This window comes from Aspergillus novofumigatus (genome assembly GCF_002847465.1).
Source record: "Aspergillus novofumigatus IBT 16806 chromosome Unknown P174scaffold_5, whole genome shotgun sequence".
In the NCBI taxonomy this organism is placed as follows: Eukaryota; Fungi; Ascomycota; class Eurotiomycetes; order Eurotiales; family Aspergillaceae; genus Aspergillus; species Aspergillus novofumigatus.
The window spans coordinates 751,332-770,151 of record NW_020194278.1 but is presented as its reverse complement, the minus strand read 5'-3'; the positions used below and the strand labels follow the sequence as shown (position 1 = coordinate 770,151).

The 18,820-nt window shown below is 49.3% G+C and overlaps 8 protein-coding genes across 8 annotated transcripts; 4 read left to right on the top strand and 4 right to left on the bottom strand.

Moving 5' to 3' along the window:
• Nucleotides 1-3: 3 nt before the first annotated feature.
• On the bottom strand, nt 4-3,070 carry P174DRAFT_513119 (BRCT domain-containing protein). The gene is made up of 5 exons (XM_024831951.1): nt 2,847-3,070; nt 2,341-2,780; nt 1,614-2,282; nt 894-1,584; nt 4-824 (listed from the first exon to the last, which is right to left on the bottom strand). Exons 1-5 carry the CDS (start codon nt 2,937-2,939, stop codon nt 177-179), a joined length of 2,541 nt encoding a protein of 846 aa, XP_024681153.1. The 5' UTR covers nt 2,940-3,070; the 3' UTR covers nt 4-176.
• A 492-nt stretch (nt 3,071-3,562) lies between these two features.
• Nucleotides 3,563-5,343, top strand: P174DRAFT_513118 (putative toxin biosynthesis protein). Its single transcript, XM_024831950.1, has 4 exons — nt 3,563-3,960; nt 4,016-4,154; nt 4,218-4,326; nt 4,378-5,343. Exons 1-4 carry the CDS (start codon nt 3,742-3,744, stop codon nt 5,255-5,257), a joined length of 1,347 nt encoding a protein of 448 aa, XP_024681152.1. The 5' UTR covers nt 3,563-3,741; the 3' UTR covers nt 5,258-5,343.
• Nucleotides 5,344-5,505: 162 nt separating this feature from the next.
• On the bottom strand, nt 5,506-6,720 carry P174DRAFT_408187 (ceramidase; the record flags this gene model as incomplete). Its single annotated transcript, XM_024824164.1, has 4 exons — nt 5,506-5,763; nt 5,814-6,330; nt 6,383-6,569; nt 6,625-6,720. The coding sequence occupies 4 exons, from the start codon at nt 6,718-6,720 to the stop codon at nt 5,586-5,588; spliced, it is 978 nt and encodes a 325-aa protein (XP_024681151.1). The 3' UTR covers nt 5,506-5,585.
• A 1,062-nt stretch (nt 6,721-7,782) lies between these two features.
• On the top strand, nt 7,783-8,921 carry P174DRAFT_390886 (putative mitochondrial carrier protein; the record flags this gene model as incomplete). Its single annotated transcript, XM_024823501.1, has 1 exon — nt 7,783-8,921. Exon 1 carries the CDS (start codon nt 7,959-7,961, stop codon nt 8,919-8,921), a length of 963 nt encoding a protein of 320 aa, XP_024681150.1. The 5' UTR covers nt 7,783-7,958.
• Nucleotides 8,922-9,286: 365 nt separating this feature from the next.
• P174DRAFT_372767 (uncharacterized protein) lies at nt 9,287-10,903 on the bottom strand (the record flags this gene model as incomplete). The annotated part of the gene is made up of 3 exons (XM_024822451.1): nt 9,287-9,496; nt 9,558-9,623; nt 9,686-10,903. The coding sequence occupies 3 exons, from the start codon at nt 10,901-10,903 to the stop codon at nt 9,287-9,289; spliced, it is 1,494 nt and encodes a 497-aa protein (XP_024681149.1).
• A 2,902-nt stretch (nt 10,904-13,805) lies between these two features.
• P174DRAFT_421602 (putative prefoldin subunit 1) lies at nt 13,806-14,314 on the bottom strand (the record flags this gene model as incomplete). Its single annotated transcript, XM_024824965.1, has 3 exons — nt 13,806-13,974; nt 14,059-14,225; nt 14,285-14,314. The coding sequence occupies 3 exons, from the start codon at nt 14,312-14,314 to the stop codon at nt 13,806-13,808; spliced, it is 366 nt and encodes a 121-aa protein (XP_024681148.1).
• Nucleotides 14,315-15,128: 814 nt separating this feature from the next.
• Nucleotides 15,129-16,478, top strand: P174DRAFT_390876 (cyclin-dependent kinase). Its single transcript, XM_024823500.1, has 4 exons — nt 15,129-15,213; nt 15,284-15,792; nt 15,856-16,019; nt 16,079-16,478. The coding sequence occupies exons 1-4, from the start codon at nt 15,177-15,179 to the stop codon at nt 16,329-16,331; spliced, it is 963 nt and encodes a 320-aa protein (XP_024681147.1). The 5' UTR covers nt 15,129-15,176; the 3' UTR covers nt 16,332-16,478.
• Nucleotides 16,479-16,974: 496 nt separating this feature from the next.
• Nucleotides 16,975-18,475, top strand: P174DRAFT_488392 (uncharacterized protein; the record flags this gene model as incomplete). The annotated part of the gene is made up of 3 exons (XM_024830795.1): nt 16,975-17,412; nt 17,438-17,462; nt 17,700-18,475. The coding sequence occupies exons 1-3, from the start codon at nt 17,254-17,256 to the stop codon at nt 18,473-18,475; spliced, it is 960 nt and encodes a 319-aa protein (XP_024681146.1). The 5' UTR covers nt 16,975-17,253.
• Between the last annotated feature and the right edge of the window lie 345 nt (nt 18,476-18,820).

Here is an 18,820-nt window from a genome sequence, read left to right as displayed (position 1 = left end):
CGAGCTGCATAACTATTTGCACAGAGCTGCTGAGCGCAGCATCAAATCTGTGCGCAAAGAAGAAATCCCATATAACTAAAGATCCAGACATTGATCCATCATAACCATGTACAAGGTAAGTCCCCGAGGCTTGGCTATGCAGCAAACCTAATACCAAAACCAGGCAGACACCCTGTCTAGTGGTCGCCCTGGTCAACCATGTCTTCCTTCAGCTCATATCCCTCAGCCGTACGCAGCTCCTGGGACATGGCAATGTCGAGAAGCCAGTCCACGCGTACGATTCGTGGTGTCTTGCTCATGCTCTGTGCCAACTGTGAAAATCGTGGCCAGAGCTTCTGATGGTCGGACGTTACGCTGCTGAGAAGGTAAAGCTCTTTGCGACTGAGGTCATCCTCCCCTGAGCTATCTTCTTCGCTCTCTTCCCGCTGCGAGTGGTAGGAGACCCTTCCGCGGAAAAGGGTGCAGGTCCCTCCATTGACATCCACAATGGACTTGAACGCTTCAAATCCTCCACGGATGGACTCAACACAGTAAATTTGATAGCCCTGCAGGAGCTTGTTCTTGTTCTTCTTCGCCTTGGCCCTCGCTTTTTCAAGAGAGAAGCCGAACCTCTTTTCGGCCACTTTGTCCACTAAGGGGAAGTCGTCAGGGTTCAGAAGCTCATTCTTCTTGAGGCACTCTGTGATGAAATCAATGTTCACAATCGCAGGACCGTATGCCAGCGCATTGACGAATTTGGGGGTTCGCAGTATAGACGGGGCGGCGAGATGTGTGCACCTCCGTGCATCTTGCACAACCATGATTCCAAGATCGCGAAGTTGGCGCTGATAATCGTTAGCTCTTTGGCCAAACATGGGCCGGTGCATATAGTTAAATATGAATTGGCAACATACCTTGTCTGCATCCTCTTTCTTCAGGTTGCCCACCCACTTCTGATATCCAGTAATAAGGAGGTGCATGGCAATAGGAGGTTTCGACTTCCTCTGTCTCTTCGCCTCCGTCGCATTGTCTTCGTCGCTTTCTTCCTGTGGCTCTACTGATCTGCGTTTCTTAGTGTTGTTCAGCACGACTCTGTCCTCGTCGCTCTTTCTTCGCCCGCCATAGATCACACCTCCGACTCGCTTCTTCTCCTTCTCGTACAAGGCGATATCTGGTGCGAGTTCCTGGAGTCGATTGAAAGCCGCTTCCTTTGACTTGCGACTGCTCGTTGAAGACGGTGTGTCGTTCTCTTTGCCCTCCGACTCCAACCGAGCACGTGCGGGCGTCTGTGGTTTCTTGTTTTCTGAATTTTTACGTGACTTGTCAGCTGCTCGCGGTGTCGCAGTCTCAGCGTCGACGGTCTGGGCTGTAGGTGGCTGCATAGCGCTTGATGTCTTGCCGGCATCAGCATTCTGGTCTTTGGTCTGCATTGCTCGCCGAGGGCTGTCTGATGATTGAGTTGTGTTCTCCAAAGAAGAAAAGAAATGGCTCTCTAGCACAGATCTATCCAGGCGTGTCTGACCGACAACCTCGCCTAGATTCGTCCGCTTAGGAAAGTGAGTATAGCGGGGATCAGACACCGGTTGCATCTTCCATTTTGCATAGCTTTCCTCCAACCAAAGGTGATTCACAACGTGCAACCCCATTCTTTTGCAGCAGCGCATTTCTCACTGTTGCCGTGGGCGGTCACTAGGTGCGTGTTTTCCTGCTTTAGTGTCTTGGTACACTCTGCGCCTGCCGCTGCGATCAAATTCTCCAGGTAGATTCTCGCTTCGCCGACATAATTTGACAGACTGATTTTGAGCCCTTCGAACCCGGGTATTCCTACGCGCGAGATGGGGTAGTGTAACATCCGTCGTAGCGGCGAGGTCCATGCATTGTAGGTGATCATATGGTAGAGCCATGAGAGGTTTCCAACGTCCTTATTCAACCTTGACGCCAAGCGATAACCGAATCCAGATCTGTAACGGCAGATGTAGATATCTGCTTCGGAGACGTCCGATGTCACCCGGCCACCAGCATCCCTGATCACCTCGACAATCGTGTTTGTTAGATGTATGCCGATCCCAAGATCTGCCGACAACATGATCTTTTTCCCTTGGAAAACATCGAGGTTTGGCCGTGGATGAGCAGTGACGATAGACGCTGGCAGGTTGGTCGGCTCAAGCGTCGAGGCGCCAATGATATCGCGATTTTCCGATGAACGAATCGGTGCGTCTGCACCTGCACGGAGGATTTCAGGATCTGGAAGAGTATATGGGCGCTCGTCGATTCTCCTGCCTAGTTTGAGGCAGTCATCGAACCTTGCAGATGGGGTCAATCAGAGTAGAATCAAAGATGGCAGGGTAACTACAGTCATACCAGTGAGGAAGCACAATCTTGATGTTCAGCTTTCTAGAAGTGACCACTCGCGCCTTATCGGAATCCACCGTCAGATCGACCAAGTGAGTGACCATACCAGACACCCTCGGACTGTAGAGGCCGCCTTTGGCCAAAACGCCGCCAATAATAGCATCCTTATCGCCTTCTGGAATATCACCGCACATGACGACGACATCGTTCAAGAATAGCCTAGGATCCGGGCTGTACTGTCGCGGGTTGGCCAACTTTTTCTTCGCTAGAGACGCCTGCACCCATTGCGGTTTGACGACGGGAATGAGAGCGTCATTAGCAGCATCAAATGCAGGAAAATCCACAGTATTTGATATCAGATGCGTGAATCCTTCTGTAAGGGGCGGGAAGTCTGCTGGCGGCTCGTAGATCACGGTCTCCCCGCCATGCGCCTCGAACGTTGACGCGAGCTAGTTTGAGAAGTCAGTTGAACCAAGATTGTACAGTCAACGATACCAAGAAGGAAATATGCGTACCTGATGAGCGGTATCAGGGCTGAGGTCTTTGGAGCAAATTATACAGACTTTGCATTGGTCGAAGAGCTGGAACTCTTCGTCGCGGCCCGCCATGGCGGAAATGGAGACCGCAGTCTGTAGAAAACGTTGGGTCTCTTGCTTATTTATTGATCCTCCTGACAGACAACCAGTACAAGTATCGTGGCAATGAAGTACGTAAAGCGTAATAAGTGCAACACCTAGACGTTGTCCTTGCGACTGAGCATCTGCAAATGATGCCTGTTGGGCTGCGACGCGCCGACGCGAGGCATCACGACGCCATGTCACGTGACTCGTGCATGAATGCGATCTTTTTTTTTTTAAAGAAAGCAATACGAATATTGTGATATCAAGCATAGTTTAATTGGTGTATTCTTGTTGTTGGTTGCATTGCAATGCTACAACTCCATTGATGCATTGTTTGAACTTCGAGTCTAGTATTGGAGTGCGCATTTTGCGACCGTCTTCAGCGCCTGAGCCAAATTCATGGAGAAAGCGTGTTAACTACACATTTATCAGCATTTGGATGGGTTGAGATGTTCCAAGTGGTATGTGAATGTGAAATAGCCACAAGATATGGAACAAGTGCTTCACTACCGCCGAACTCGCCCGGTGATTGATCACCATCTAGATAAACCCACTCGCCCCGGCAGTTGGGCTGATCCGCTTTGTACCTTTTCCGTCCCCATCGCAGCTTCCTCGGCCCATCCCCCAAACCCCGGCAACTAGTACTGCATGTCCCCGAGAATGATCATGATAGTGGGGTCCCCGGTTTATCGATATGGCAGGATTATTACTAGTATTGATGTCCAGCAGTCCTTCTCTCTGCCCTTTTCTCCTTTCCATATTCCATTCTTTCTGGGATGATTGATTCAAAATGTCTTCGTCTTCGTCATCGTCATCAATATCAGGACCCTTCCGCATCGTGGAACATGTGGTAGAATGCCAACATATCAGAGAATATCCAGCGGCCACTGCGAACGAACAGGAAGATGTACTGCATCTGGCTGTAAAACAATACGTTCCACTCGATAACCCTGAACCCCAGCCTGGCGATGTGACCATACTCGCCGCTCACGCCAATGGCTTCCCAAAGGTATATCTGGAAACTCTACGGATCATACGCGAGCGCATACTGAAATCGTCACCAGGAGCTGTATGAACCACTCTGGGAGGAGATATATGCGCGCTCCAAAGCCAATGGGTTCCGCATTCGAAGTATCTGGATGGCAGATGTGGCGCACCAAGGGCAAAGCAGCGTGCTCAATGAGGATCTTCTAGGAAATGATCGTGCGTTGATTGTTATCGGGTCAACCTCTCAAACGTGGTAGACTGACTAGTCCATGTCAACAGCGAGCTGGTTCGATCACCCCAGAGATCTACTTCATCTCGTCAACGTCAAGCGCAAGGAAATGCCACGTCCAATCGTCGGAATCGGCCACAGCATGGGCGGCGCTCACCTGTGAGTCTAAGGGTTGAAAGCCCATGCAAGCAATTTCTAACGCTATCGCAGTGCGCAGTTATGCCTAATGCACCCCCGACTCATTCACACTCTGGTCCTACTAGACCCAGTCATCCAACGCCAAACCACCCAGCTCGAACCGCGACCCCTGTTCAAAGACCAGCTCGTCATCGCCAAAACCACCCAACTCTCTACCTACCGCCGAGACAAGTGGCCATCCCGCAAAGCCGCCGCAGAAGCCTTCAAGAAGAACCCCTTCTACCAAACCTGGGACCCCCGCGTCCTCGACCGCTGGATCAGATACGGTCTCCGAGACCTGCCTACCGCCATCCACCCGCTAGACGACGAGACCGCAACCTCCCAAGGCAGTGACCGACCAGTCACTCTCACAACGACTCGCCACCAGGAGGTCTTCACCTTCTCACGGCCCAACTACGACGGGCCCCCGGGCAAAAACGTCCCGATTAACCGGGTAACGCATCCCGATCTGAACCCGAAGCACGTTGGTTCGTTTCCTTTCTACCGGCCGGAGCCGTCTCGTATCTTCGCTCAGCTTGAGCACCTCCGTCCGAGCGTGTTGTATATCTTCGCGGGCAAGTCGGACATGTGTCTCCCCGAGATGATGGCCGACAAGATGAAGAACACAGGCACGGGACTTGGCGGCAGTGGCGGTGTGGCCGAGGGACGTGTACGCGACGTATATCTCGAAAAATATGGTCACTTGCTCGCCCAGGAAGCGCCCAGTGAGTGTGGCGAGGCGGCGAGCCGATGGCTTGGCAAAGAATTGGAGCGATGGAGGGTGGAGGAGCAAGCCTTCCGAGAGCAGTGGAGCAAGAAGTCGAAGATCGAGAAAGTGACTATTGATTCACGGTGGAAGGAGCATGTACCCGCGCCCGTGAGGCCAAAGAAGGATTCTGAGGCTAAGTTATAAGAGGCTCATATGTTCCCATACAGCCAGCCATGCGACGATAACAGTCCCGTATAATAGACAAATACACAAAGGATCTTCTACGCGACATCAATGCTACATAGACAGACCTTGCTTCGAAATCTGTCAAGCGACTTCCTGTTTTCATATGATTCATTTCTCGTCGATAATATAACCCTGAGGAATTTCAGGGCAGACCTCTATATGCTAGTTCATTCTAATGATCTACATAGACCGTTAAAGCAACTTGAGCAAGTCTGGAGCGCCTGGCTCCACGTGTCGCAGATAATGGGGCAGGCTCGAGTCAAAAAGGCATATGGGCAGGCTTAAATCAGATTGACTTCTTGGCCGGTCGACTTCCGGAGCCAGTACTGACGGGGACAATTTCCGGGAAGTTCCAGAAATGAGGCCACCACAGGTCATATTCCTCTTGCCGTCCGTTCAGGCAATGGCGCAGCCAGATACCCCAAATGATATATAGATAAGCTCCAATACCAGTCATGACATGCCTGCAAGAGACATTAGCAAAAAGCCGAGAACCGGATTAAACTAAACATACCACCAGCCATGGCCCTCGAGGAAAAGACCCCAAGGAAGCCCGACTGCCCGACGCCATCTGCGGAGCGTAGGGCAAAATTGGTTATCCAAATTCCAAATGAGGAATCCTCCCAGGAACATCGCTAGTCCATAGGCAACCATGAACCACATTGTTTTGAGAGTCCTCACGTCCCTGACATTCTCGTAATGCTGTTGTTCCTTGGAAGGTACAGGGCGGCCTTTCTTTTGACGAGCCAGCCGATCCTCCTCAGTCGAGTGCCGCAAAGATGGGCGAAGTGTCACTTCCATGGTGTACATGCTTCTCAACACGACGACGATCGTCAAAAGCGCATACGCATTTTGATGGAATATGGGGTCCTGGAGGTAATGGTAGTAGAGAGTGATAAAGACGGCCAAACTCGTCAATGCGATGGCGAGAACAATACGGAAGCCGAGGGGTCTTGAGTAAGAAAATGAGGCATAGCACATCAAGCAGGTTGTGTAGATCATCGAGAGCTCATCAACTAATTGCATCGGATCTAGTAGGCAGTCAGTAATCCCGCACGTATCCTTCTTAGTGACTGGACTTGCATTTGAGAGTCGAGTGGAACAGGAAACTTCCAGCCCCAACTACGAGATATCCGTAGAAAGCTACCTGGAAGATCGTATCGTGTCCATATCGCCGACAGCTCCGGATGCCCTTGAATCCAAGCCACATGAACAACAGATTTGTCATACTATTGACGATTTCGGCGGAGTAGACGGTCGCATAGTAATCCTATAATTCATAACATGTGAGCGCAAGACATGATCCCAGCCGAAGCTATACGCACCTCTTCACACCAGTTCAATGTTGATGTGACGGGGCTCCAATATCCGGCCTTGGAAGGCGGATACGGAATGGACGTTGGAAAAGACCACTGAGGCATAGTGGCTCTCCGTGGCGGGTATAGGACAGCCTCGTTAAACTGCGCCGAGTAAAAGGGTTAAGATATGGATGGCATCGCATCGCAGCGAAGAGGGGAAAGAAGAGATCTAAGAAGAAGACAAAGAGGCATCTTAGTCATGTACCTGGCTAGGTAGACAGAATACTATTCCATGGTCAGGACGCACTTCCTACCTAAGGTAGGTATGCAAGGAACCTCCGGTTATCTACGCTTCCCACGCAAGCCCCGTGACGTCGATAATTACACAAATCAGCGGGACCCATCAATGTCGACTCCGATTTGCAGGGTGCCCATTGGCCAGGCCGACCCTCCGCAGGCTGCCGAAGCCCCGGCGGAAGGCGTATCGTCATGAAATTACCAGTGATCGATCGATTTCGTCCACTGAAGAGGTACATACCTCACTGGAGCTAGTATCGGCATTTCATACGATATTTTTACCTACCGAACTATGGATGCTGTTTTCATTTTACATATGCATTCTTCATCTGCCTGAATGGTTGCAGAAAGTTATCTCGAATGAGGTCAGCTAATTGACTAGGAATACAATACTTCCAATATATCGCTTCGTCTATGGACGTATCCTTCTTAGAAGACATGAGTGGACATAATCTAGCGCTGCAGAGGGGGTGTATCTACCTAGTTACCTTAGGCAGCGGTGTATCATCGTATGATACGCTGTATGGTTTCGTAGGGGCGGTAAGATAAATCCAGATGTGGCTGGTGCTTGGTCAGCTGCAGCCAATCACAAGCAATCGGCCGGAAACTTGATGACTTCACCGATAGTCGTGCATCTGAGAAAATGTTGGAGAGCCGAGAAAGGCACAGTCAATCTCACTGCATGACTAGGAAGTGACTCGGCTTTTGTCCTGACAGACCTTTCATTACACGTCATTAGCGCTGGACTTCTCTCTGAAATGCGGTCGTCGCATATTCCGTTGTAATCGACCGCGGAGCGGTCTCCGAGTTCTGGTTCATATACGGTGCTGGAGCGCTGTTGTTAATACGGATGAGCCGAAGCAGTTGTGCCTATATCGTCAGCATTGATAGAAGATAGCCAGCTCCCGGGGGAACCTGTGGAACTCCTGCAAGGGAAATGTCGAACAATGCTGCATACACAGTGACGCCGGTGAAAACCACCTCCACATGTACGAACATTGTGACTATCCATCTTTGAACAAGACTACCAAACCCAAAGTCTCAGCACCGAATCAGATTTGCTAATGCTCTATTCCTGTTCAGCATCCAAAACCACATTCCATTTCGCCGCCGGTCTCTGCTCTGGCCTAACCTCCTCCATCCTTCTACAACCCGCAGACCTCCTCAAGACCCGCGTACAACAGTCTCAGAAAACCGCTTCTCTCCTACCTACTATCAAGACGATTCTCTCCTCTCCTCACCCCATCCGCGGTCTATGGCGTGGCACACTTCCTTCGGCCCTTCGAACGGGCTTTGGCTCAGCTCTATATTTCACCAGTCTGAATGCATTACGTCAAGGCTTAGCGCAGACAGAGGCTTCCATGGCCATCGCCGCATCAAGCAGTGATGGAAAATCTCGTACATCGTCGTCTGCGCTACCCAAATTGTCTAACTGGGGAAATCTAGCCACCGGTGCCGTTGCGCGGACAGCTGCGGGTTTCGTGATGATGCCGGTCACCGTGCTCAAGGTACGCTATGAATCGGATTATTATGCGTATCGCAGTCTCTACAGTGCGGGGCGCGATATCGTCCGTACAGAGGGTGTACGGGGCCTATTTTCAGGATTTGGGGCGACTGCAGCGCGGGACGCCCCGTATGCAGGACTTTATGTTCTTTTCTATGAGCAATTGAAACGACGTCTAGCCTCAGTTGCGAGCTCAGAGCAGTCGGAGCAGCCACTCAAATCGACTTCGTCTTCATCCATCAACTTCGTGTCTGGTGGATTGGCTGCCGGCCTGGCCACCGCAATCACTAACCCTTTTGATGCCGTCAAGACCCGTCTGCAGCTCATGCCTGGCAAATACGGGAACATGATACGTGCCGTCCGGTTGATGATTCGCGAGGACGGTGTTCGAAGTCTGTTTGGCGGCTTAGGGCTTCGCATTACGAGAAAGGCACTCAGCTCAGCACTTGCCTGGACCGTCTATGAGGAGCTGATTCTGCGGGCTGAGGCTCACTGGGCTGAACAGGACAAGATCGACTTATGATGATATAATTATGACCTTGCCATACTATGTTTTTCCCTTCCTCTGAGACTTCTCGGTGCTCGTCCAGCGGTTTACAGGCAATTACGGGGAAACAGAACATGGCGTCGCATCCTGATATTGAGCTTCTTGTATCATATATAGCGATGAATATCCCATCTCAACTAAAGAAGAAGACATAATCCCAAAACCGAGTACAACTTGACGGCTAATAGCGTATCATATATCATCAGACATCACCGGAAATGACGTCGTCTTCAGCAAAAACCGATGGGAATTGAGGTTGGGCATTCAATGCGAAAAAAGCCCAAGGCAAAAAGAATCTGGTATATATTCCAATATACCACGCAAAAACATTAACAGGCTCATTATGTGAAAATCCATGCCCTCCGGTTGGGGCTCTTCTTGCGCACAAGGAACATCCTGTCTTTCTTGCGATCATTCACTTTGAGTTCGGTCAGGGTGCTTGAGGTCTCGGTAACGAGCTTGCCTTCGCGTAGTCGCCGAGTGTGGGCAAAGAGCTCTTCCTGCAAATCTTCGGAGATCCATTGCTTGATGATAATGTAGTTGCCGTCGAGCTATGGGGGAAAGAGGTCAGTATGGCGCCGTCTTTGACGTGCAGTTAGACAAATGACTTACCTCATCGAAATCCCAGGGCAGGCGATAAGCAATCAGTGTCTCTGGGAGGATATACTTGCGGTGGACCTGCAATCGATTGTGTTAGACCTCATGCAATGGCTTGGGCCTGTTGAATCCAGATCACTTACCTTGATCCACGTAGTCTTGTGGTGCTCAATCTCCTTCTTCTCCTCTTTTTCCTTTTCCTTCTCCTTTTCTTTCTCCTTCTCCTTTTTCTCTTCCTTGCCTTTCTCCTTCTTCTCTTCCTTGGGTGGATTCTTCTTCTTGTTGATGATATCCTCAATTTCTGCCTCGCTGTAGCCAAACTCCATCCTTAGTCGAGTTCTGAACTCGCGGTCTTTTCTCTCCTTCTCCTCCCGTTCAGCCATGCGCCTCCGCTCTTCGGCGATCTTCCATTCCTCGATAGCAGCCTGCTTCATGGCCGCCTCTTTCTTCTCACGTTCCATCTGCTCGAGTAGCTGCCTTGCTTGCTCATCGCGGAGCTCCTTCTTGAGACGCTCCCGCTCTTCCTCTTCCTCGATCTTGCGCTGGAGCTCCTTAAGTTTCTCCTCTCGCAGCTTGGCCCGGACTTCTTCCTGCTCCGCAGCCAGACGCTCCGCCTCTTCGAATTTTCGTAGCTTGAAGCGGAACTCGGCCTGCCGCTGTTCCTCCTCCGAGCGCTGCTTCTTTTCAAACCGCTCAAGTCGTCTTAGACGATCACTGATCTCATCTTCGTACCAGTTTTCTTCTTCTTTAATAAGTTGAGTCTGGTTGTTCTCATGTTCACCGCGCCGGCGAGCAAGCTCCCGCTCTAGACGTTCAATCTCCATCTGCTGCTTCATGAGCTCGAGGTCCTGGCGTACATCGTTCTTCTCGAGCATCCGCTGATCAATTACCAATTCAAAATCACGTTGGTGACGAGGAGACGCCTCATGGCGAGGAGAAGCCTCGCGAGAAACGCTGGTGCTAGCACGAGGTCGACGGTGCTTTCGGAGAACAGTTTCATCCTCCGACTCGATATCGACTATGGTTGTATCCTCGTGGCGCTGCTTGCGGTTCTTGTTGGCACTCCTGTTGGTGCTTTTGTTGCGGGAGTCGTTTTTGATGTCAACAATGACTGCAGGAGGAGGGGGAGGGGGCTGAGCTTCACGACGGCGCCGAGCGCCCGTTGAAGCGGAGCGATGGATACGGACGTCTTCATGCATGACAGGACTCAGATAGGTCGTGCTGCTGAAATCAGGATCATAGCGATGACGAGAAATAGAACGCCTTCTGACGGAGTGTCTGTGGCGGGGAATGTCCATGGAGACGTCCGACTCTGAGTAGTCTGACTCTGACTCGGTGACTAAACGTGCACGACGAGGCATCTTTGATCAGCGCTCGCCTTTGTCTAGGAATTTAATTATATATGTGATGGTATTGCGTGGCCGAGGCTGACAAGGCTGAACCACGTCGGGTATCAAAGCGGGGTGGCGCAGGAATCTATATATGAAAGGTGGGCGGCAGTTGTATAGAGTTGCAAGGACTTGAGAGGAAGGATAGGACGATAAGAGGAGAAAAGAAGAGATGAAAGGCAACGACAGAAATACGACTGGCTCTAAAAAAAGGTCAAGAAGACGAACCAGCCACAGCTTTCGTAAAAGCGGGCACGGCCAGCGCTATGAAGATCAGACGAGGATAAATGAGTGATGACATTCAGCTGAAGTGGGGGAGGGAGCAGGTTTAAGTATCGCAGGAGACCTGAGACTGAGAGATCATCCCGTCGCCAACGGTCGCAGGAGCCTAACTATGGAGTACTGCTGATTATTCCTATTTATTTCCCTTTCGCTTACCACTGTGGGTTTGATAATGATAGAAAGACAGCTCCGAATATTGACTCACCTCGAGGTCTAGTGTGCATGCACTATCCCGAGTGCACATTGCCATTGTAGGCGAAACGCCTAACTGGCGGCTATAGGAACAATCGACCAGAACGATCTAGATGGGATTAACATCGACTGGATGCCAATCTTACGTTTTCACTGCTTTAGGCGCCTAATCACTTCTAGTACAATCCCCAGATCCGTATCCAATAATCCACCCTCCTTACTCCTGATCCAAGGAAACTAATCGGTTGATCCCGCTGTGACCCAGGAGTTATTTCTCAGAGGCAACGTTCTACCTACTTTTGTCAAGACTTTCTTCAGCTGCCATCTGTGTACCCACACATCTGACACTAGGGCGTGACATCCCTCGTGATGGGGTTGAGTACACTGGAATCTGGTGCTGTTGCTGCCCGATTGCACATGACGCCACCCACGCAATACTTAGGGTCGGTGATACTACTATGGTATGTTGAGTAAGTAACGTTAGTATGGTGGGGCGGCGAACTGCGTAGAATTAGGATGAACTCCGTGCCATTATTATTTAGGGATATCTAAATAGACCATGACCATCAACATCAGTCCTTTACTAAATATCTCTATGGCAATATGACTCCTTCTACACCTCCTCATTTCCAGCTAACTAGAGATGAGCGCCTGCAAATCCTAACTCTGCGCTCACTAAATATGAAATATGAAGATATTGCAAAACACTTAGGGGTTTCTATATGTCAGGTCCAGCTAGCCTGCCAGGCTGGTCACCCTACTCCTTCTAAAAGGTCTGGTCGGCCGTTAGCAATGAAAGATGAGGAGATAGACTATCTTATAGGGTTTATCACCTCATCAAGGTACGCAAGATACCTTACTTATAGAGAATTAGCCTTACATCTTGATCTAGGCTATTCTCAATGGGCAATCCGATCTGCCTTACTTTCTAGAGGCTATTGAAGATATATTGCTTGAAGGAAACCACCACTATCTCCTGAGAATAAGCAGAAACGACTCCTCTGGGCATAAGAGCACCTTAACTGGTCTCCTAGTCAATGGGAAGCTATCCTATGGACTGATGAAACCTGGGTAAATCCAGGTCGCCATACACGTACGTGGGTTACTCACCGTAAAGATAAGGTCTTCCATGAAGACTGTGTTATTGAACAGCGCCCACGTAAGATAGGATGGATGTTTTGGGGCTTATTTTATGGAACTACTAAAGGCCCTATAGTATTCTAGGAGAAGGAATGGGGTACAATTAATGCTCAAAGCTATATTCAATATATAGTGCCTCTTATAATAGAGTATATCCATCACTATCCTCATCTTTAACTAGTACAGGATGGTGCTCCAGGCCATAGTGCTTAATCTACTATCCAGGAGCTTGAGAGGAATGGAGTCTATATGGTTAGATAGCCCCCTTCTCACCTGATCTTAATCTTATTGAGATGGTATGGAATTGGATGAAGAACTATCTTCAGGCAAATTTCCCTGAACATATGACTCTATCTGAGCTTAGGATAGCTCTTAGAGAGGCCTGGGATGCTATTCCACCTGATTTTCTGCAAGGTCTACTAAAATCTATGCCTGAAAGGTGCCGTGCAGTTATTGAGGCAGGTGGTGGTCATACTAAATTTTAAGATATCATTGTGCGTGTATATATATTAGATAGGGCGTGTATATAGGCTGGAAACTCATCTTTACCTAATAAAGTAGGGATTTCCAGTGGAGCTTACTAACATTATTTACCCAATATACCAGAGTAGATTCAGGTGGGCCTGTGGCGGATGAGGGTTCTATCTCCCTTTTCTGTCTGCCTTTAAGGTACCAGAGATGTGAGACTACGCGTAGATATGATTAAGCTCCACTCTCGGAGCCGCCTTTTTGCCTGACAGCTCCTTGGGATATTGATGGCTAGTTTATCGGCTTTGCAGTTGATTGATCAGGATTCACTTTGCCACAGCTGATGCCCTGCAATGAGCAGAAGTATGGCAATGTGAAGAACACCTCATACATGGTTTTTGATACTAGAACCAGTCATCATTAGATACGGTTCTGGGCCATACTATCCCTAGTTGTATCGGTATCCAGGTGAGAAGTGACCTCCCTCTGTCTAACCCAACCCGATCGGACCCGCCGGACATTCTTCATACTCTTGGGTATTCTTCACGGGTAGTTGTACACTCTGCCAAGGAGCGATCGGAGCAGGCTCGTTCAGGGCATCTGTGGCGTCTCATCGCACTTGCAGCCCGGTGACCTGACAGATCGAAGCACCTTGCAGATCATGTAGAGCGCCGTGTTTTCCGCCATACCCGGGGATGTCTTCAACCCATCCCAGCTTTCCCAAATATATGATTGAGGCAGTTGTTGTCGCCGACTTGCCGTGCACATGTGATTTTGTGTTCGACTTCAGTAATCATGCTCGTCCACCGGACTTCAGAATCTGCTCCAGATTTTCACGACTGTTCTTGTGCGTCATCTCGAGATAATTCAATTTCTTTTCCAGACCCTCAATGTCTGTCTTCAGCTCAGTTCTCTCGGACGCTAACCGCTTGTCAACCGTGCCCATCGGAACCGCCACGAACCTACAGCCAAAGAGGAACAGTCAGCCTTATCTCGGCAACCTTACTCCGTAAGACAGCTGATAGCCACGCAGAACTTGTACTCACATTTTCCCGACGCCCTCGTAGACCTTTGTGTCTTTGGATAGCGATCCGATTTCTTTCGATGTCAATTCGAGGAGGCGGATATTCTTCTGCTTTGCCGTGATCTGTGCCTTGGTGACGCCGATCTGCTGCTGCGAGCTGATCGCTCGAGCTTCGATCTCTTGCAGCAACTATAAAACCGGTGTTAGGAGGCAAAATTGTGGAGATACACACCAGTAGCAACTCGTACCTTCTGGAGAGCTTCGTTGGGGATAGACATGTCGAGGGCAGATATCGGACGTGGAGGGGTAGTTGATGAGGGGAAAGCTTCGCGTCCTTCGGATCGATTACTTGGAACGTGTTCCGTGTGGTGGCGGTGAGTACTATGAGATCTGAGACTGTGAAGTTTCCTCAAGCATTTGTTTCGTTCGAACTATCCGCGCATCCCTGATGCAGTTAGATGGGGTTGAGCGATGCCAATGTACTCAGTTGTACCCCATGATCATACTTGGCCTGAGCTCCCTGATGGGCGGGCGGTAGGGGAATTACCAAATACGGCTACATAGGGCATAGGGTTTGGGCTCTGAGAGGTACAGGTGCATGATATCTCTTGAGGAACTTATTTTGTTTAATTAAGATAGGATATGAAGATATGCAGATTTTGTGCCTACTCAATCTGCTTGTGATCTTATGGATGGATTACAAGCTGAGATTATCTCGTGTTGTATGGAGTAGTCAGGGTATATATACCCCGGACAGCCAGAGGTTAGTGCCTAGAGGACAACGGCGAGACAAAACAGTGTCGAATAGGTACACTTTACAGCTGGTTGCAAAAATGGTCCAAATTGTTTATCCTCTTGCCATTGTTTCTGAAGCCCAAGGACTGAGCTGAATTGGGTAAGTGCCGGAACAGCTATAATCCGCGTAGCCTTACCAGTAATGACGAGACAGTACATTAAATTTAGAGAGAGGTATTGTACGTAGGGCGCCTTCTATGCAAACTAGTCAAACCCCCACATGTTTACCCGTCAGGGTCTGGCACCAAGTAGCCTCGTATTTTGATTTCCCCTTCCTTCGTTCTCGCCCCTTCCGTCGTCCTTTATACCGTTAGGAACGAAACAGAAACCAAAGTCGCGTCCAAAATGGAGAATTACCAAAAGATCGAGAAAATTGGCGAAGGTGACGTGATGATGCAGTTATCTTAAGTGGCTGCCTAGTATACTATAGCTCACGCGTCGATGCTCCCCAGGAACGTACGGTGTCGTCTACAAGGCTCGAGAGGTGAACCACCCAAACCGTGTCGTTGCTCTGAAAAAGATCCGACTCGAGGCCGAGGACGAGGGCGTCCCCAGCACCGCTATTCGGGAAATTTCCCTTCTTAAGGAAATGAAGCACCCGAACGTGGTCCAGTTGTTTAATATTGTATATGTTGCCGACTGCAAGCTATATCTTGTCATGGAGCTCCTAGACTGTGATCTAAAGAAATACATGGATGCCCTACCTGTCCATGAGGGCGGTCGTGGTAGAACTCTGCCGGACGGGTCAATGATCAGCGTCAACCTGGGACTAGACGGAGCTATGGTGAAGAAGTTCATGGCACAACTGGTCGAGGGTGTCCGCTACTGCCACAGCCACCGTATCCTGCACCGTGACTTGAAGCCACAGAACTTACTTATTGATCGGGAGGGAAACCTGAAGTTGGGCGATTTCGGACTGGCGCGCGCCTTTGGTGTCCCGTTGCGGACTTATACTCATGAGGTAATAAATACTGGCTATGAAACACGTCATTTAAGCCTACCAGCTGAATATTGTTCGTCTAAGGTGGTTACCCTTTGGTATCGCTCTCCGGAGATTCTGCTCGGTGGACGCCAGTACTCCACCACGGTTGACATGTGGTCTGTTGGAGCTATCTTCGCGGAGATGTGTACGCGCAAACCGCTATTTCCTGGCGACTCGGAAATTGATCAGATTTTTAAGATCTTCCGGTGCGTAGCTTTTTGCTAGGTCGAGTTGGCCCAATAGAGTTTGACACTTGGTTCTATAGTCTCCTTGGCACCCCAGATGAAGAGATCTGGCCTGGTGTTACCGCGTTTCCAGACTACAAGCCCACTTTCCCAAAGTGGAGGCGCTCCCCAGGTCCACTGGTCCCAGGATTAGACAGTGCTGGCTGCGAGCTTCTGGAGGCTCTGCTCGAATATGATCCAGCTCAGAGGCTATCTGCAAAGCAGGCCTGCATGCACCATTACTTCTGCAACGGCAGCTCATTATATTCCACCCGCACCCAGGGCAGTGGCTAACCAATCTCCAGAAAGAGAGCATATCGTAACATCATTGATGTTGGATAGTAACTGGTGAATAGATTATATCATAGTGAAGTCAACACGGACGGTCGAGTGGTCGAAGACCATATCTCTAGTCAGAAACCAAGCAATTTCACCTGAAGGCCAGCATCACCATAGTTGATTAAGTGATCCATTGATCCCTGCTGTTTGTAGTTCGCAACACTTGACCTTAAACACTACTCGCACCATTGACCCATTATTTTAACAACTTCTTACTGTCTACCATGCTATTACGTTTATTATAAAGCTCAGCAGTGTGGGGTTTATATATAGGGTATCCTTTATGATCTAAATAAAGTAAATATGCTGGACAGATTTAATACCACTAATTGTAGTAGAACTTAACTGCTCAGGAAAGTGCTGTACCAAAAGGAGCACAGCCTGTTTATCTAATAGAGATCCCTTTATATACCTAACTTATCCAAGTTTATTGACTAATATGATAATAGGGTAAGAAGTCCAAAATATAGTAAACACATACATCACCTATATCTATATTATGCTCTTCGGCTGTTTATTTTGCAGCCTTGCTGGACAAGTGTTATGTTTTACGGAGGATCTTTGATGGTTAATAGAAATATATCTACGTGGCAGGAAGGGTACATAGGTTGTAAAAGAGAATACTACAAGATATAGGTTATGTAGATATAGGCTGGAGAACATTCAGTCTGTGACCATCTTGTACTCCAAAGCTATGATGATATGACACTTGACAATCCCAAGTCAGTAAAGCTAGTGGTCACTAGCAATTATCTAGGTGGTGAGTGCGATCAGAACCAACAACGACATCTCAAAAAGAAGTTCAACCAAACAATGTATTTCTGGAAGACTCTGAGAGCCCAAAATAAGTTACTCACCCAACAAAAGAACCAGCAGGATGAAAAGTACATGTGCGCAGGGATTCTGCGGTTGGCCGTCGGACACGATGGCCCATCGCCCCGTTGCTGTGGCAGGGATGCTGGTGGAGACTGTGCTGGAAGCGCAGCCCACTATGGACTATGGAGGCATACATCATCCACGCCTCGCTCTCCATTTCGTTGACCGATCCGAGTGATTCGAAGATAAGGTTTCTGGAAAGAAGAAATTGTAAGTTTGCCAAAGTCCCTATGATCATTCGTTTTCGGTCGTCGATTCCCTGTGCAGTTACCATCATCCGTCAAAACAATACTAATTGTTTGGTTTACTACATCTAGTAGTTATTTGTTGTTAGCCGCCAAAGTCATCGCCCTAATTGGCACCGAATCTCCAGAACCATATTTGGAACACCGTTATAATCGTTGCTTCCGACAAATATTGGAACAGCTGGGCTGTGATAGGGTCCAGTGGGCGGATCGCAGCCTCTGGCAGCCAGAATGAAGACTTCATTGTGGATCACGGCCACATTCCTCGCTTCGACGGTCCTATCTATAGAGACATTGCCATTCTCTCCCCCACAATTCGCAGAAATCAGCAAAAGAGCATACGATGTCTTACAAATCCTGAAGCGCGCCGATAATAATTGCCCAGGGGGTTACAATCCTTGCACCAACCTAGGCCACTCCGACGTTTGCTGCAGAAGCGACTCGATCTGCTCTCGAGACGCCGCCCATAATATCGCTTGCTGCCCTACAGGGGCAAAGTGCACAGGAAGTCTTACGGGGACGTCCACTGGCACAGACACCAGCTTTAGATTCCCTGGAACCGCAACCGCGGCACCGACTACGACTACCAACGACGCTACAATAACCGGTTCTACGTTGACCGGGGCTTATCCGTTCATCTATGTCCCCACCACATTCCCCAATGCAGGCATATGCTCGTCATACTGGTCCGTTTGTCAAAGCGAGTATTCGCAGTGCACCGCGTCACTTGGAGGCCGCTACGGAGTCACAGTCGCAGGAGGCGGTGCAGGAGTCACGGTTGTGGGCGGTGGTCCAACGGCCGCCGCGTCTGTTTGCTCGAGTCTGAGTCAAGCTGCGTGTCATGGGCTCAACCTGGCGTACTGCGGAACGTATGCCACGGGAGGAAGTAGCCCGAACATTGCCGTATCCGGCCGAACCTCCAGCTTGCAGGACTTAGTTTTTGGTATGGTTGTTGGCGTGGCGGGAATGTTTATCTGAGCCTTTGAGGCACTGAACCATTTGAGGTCGACAATATGAGACGCCCCATCAAGTTTGTTTACGAGGACTTACAACAGGGCATCGCACACATTGGCCCTGTTCACGACTCTTTCTCTTTTACGCTTTGGATGACCCATGAAACGATTGACTGATGATATGTACGCCATGTATTTGAAATGGCACTATGTTTCCCAATATGCCTGTATATAGAAGACGAGATACTTTCATCGATCAACATGACGAGCAGAACCAGATTGATCCGATAAGCTTCACTTCACTCCCTTATCTCTGACAACATATTCAAAGGCATTGTGTATGCTGTTCAAGGTTGATCGACTCATTCAT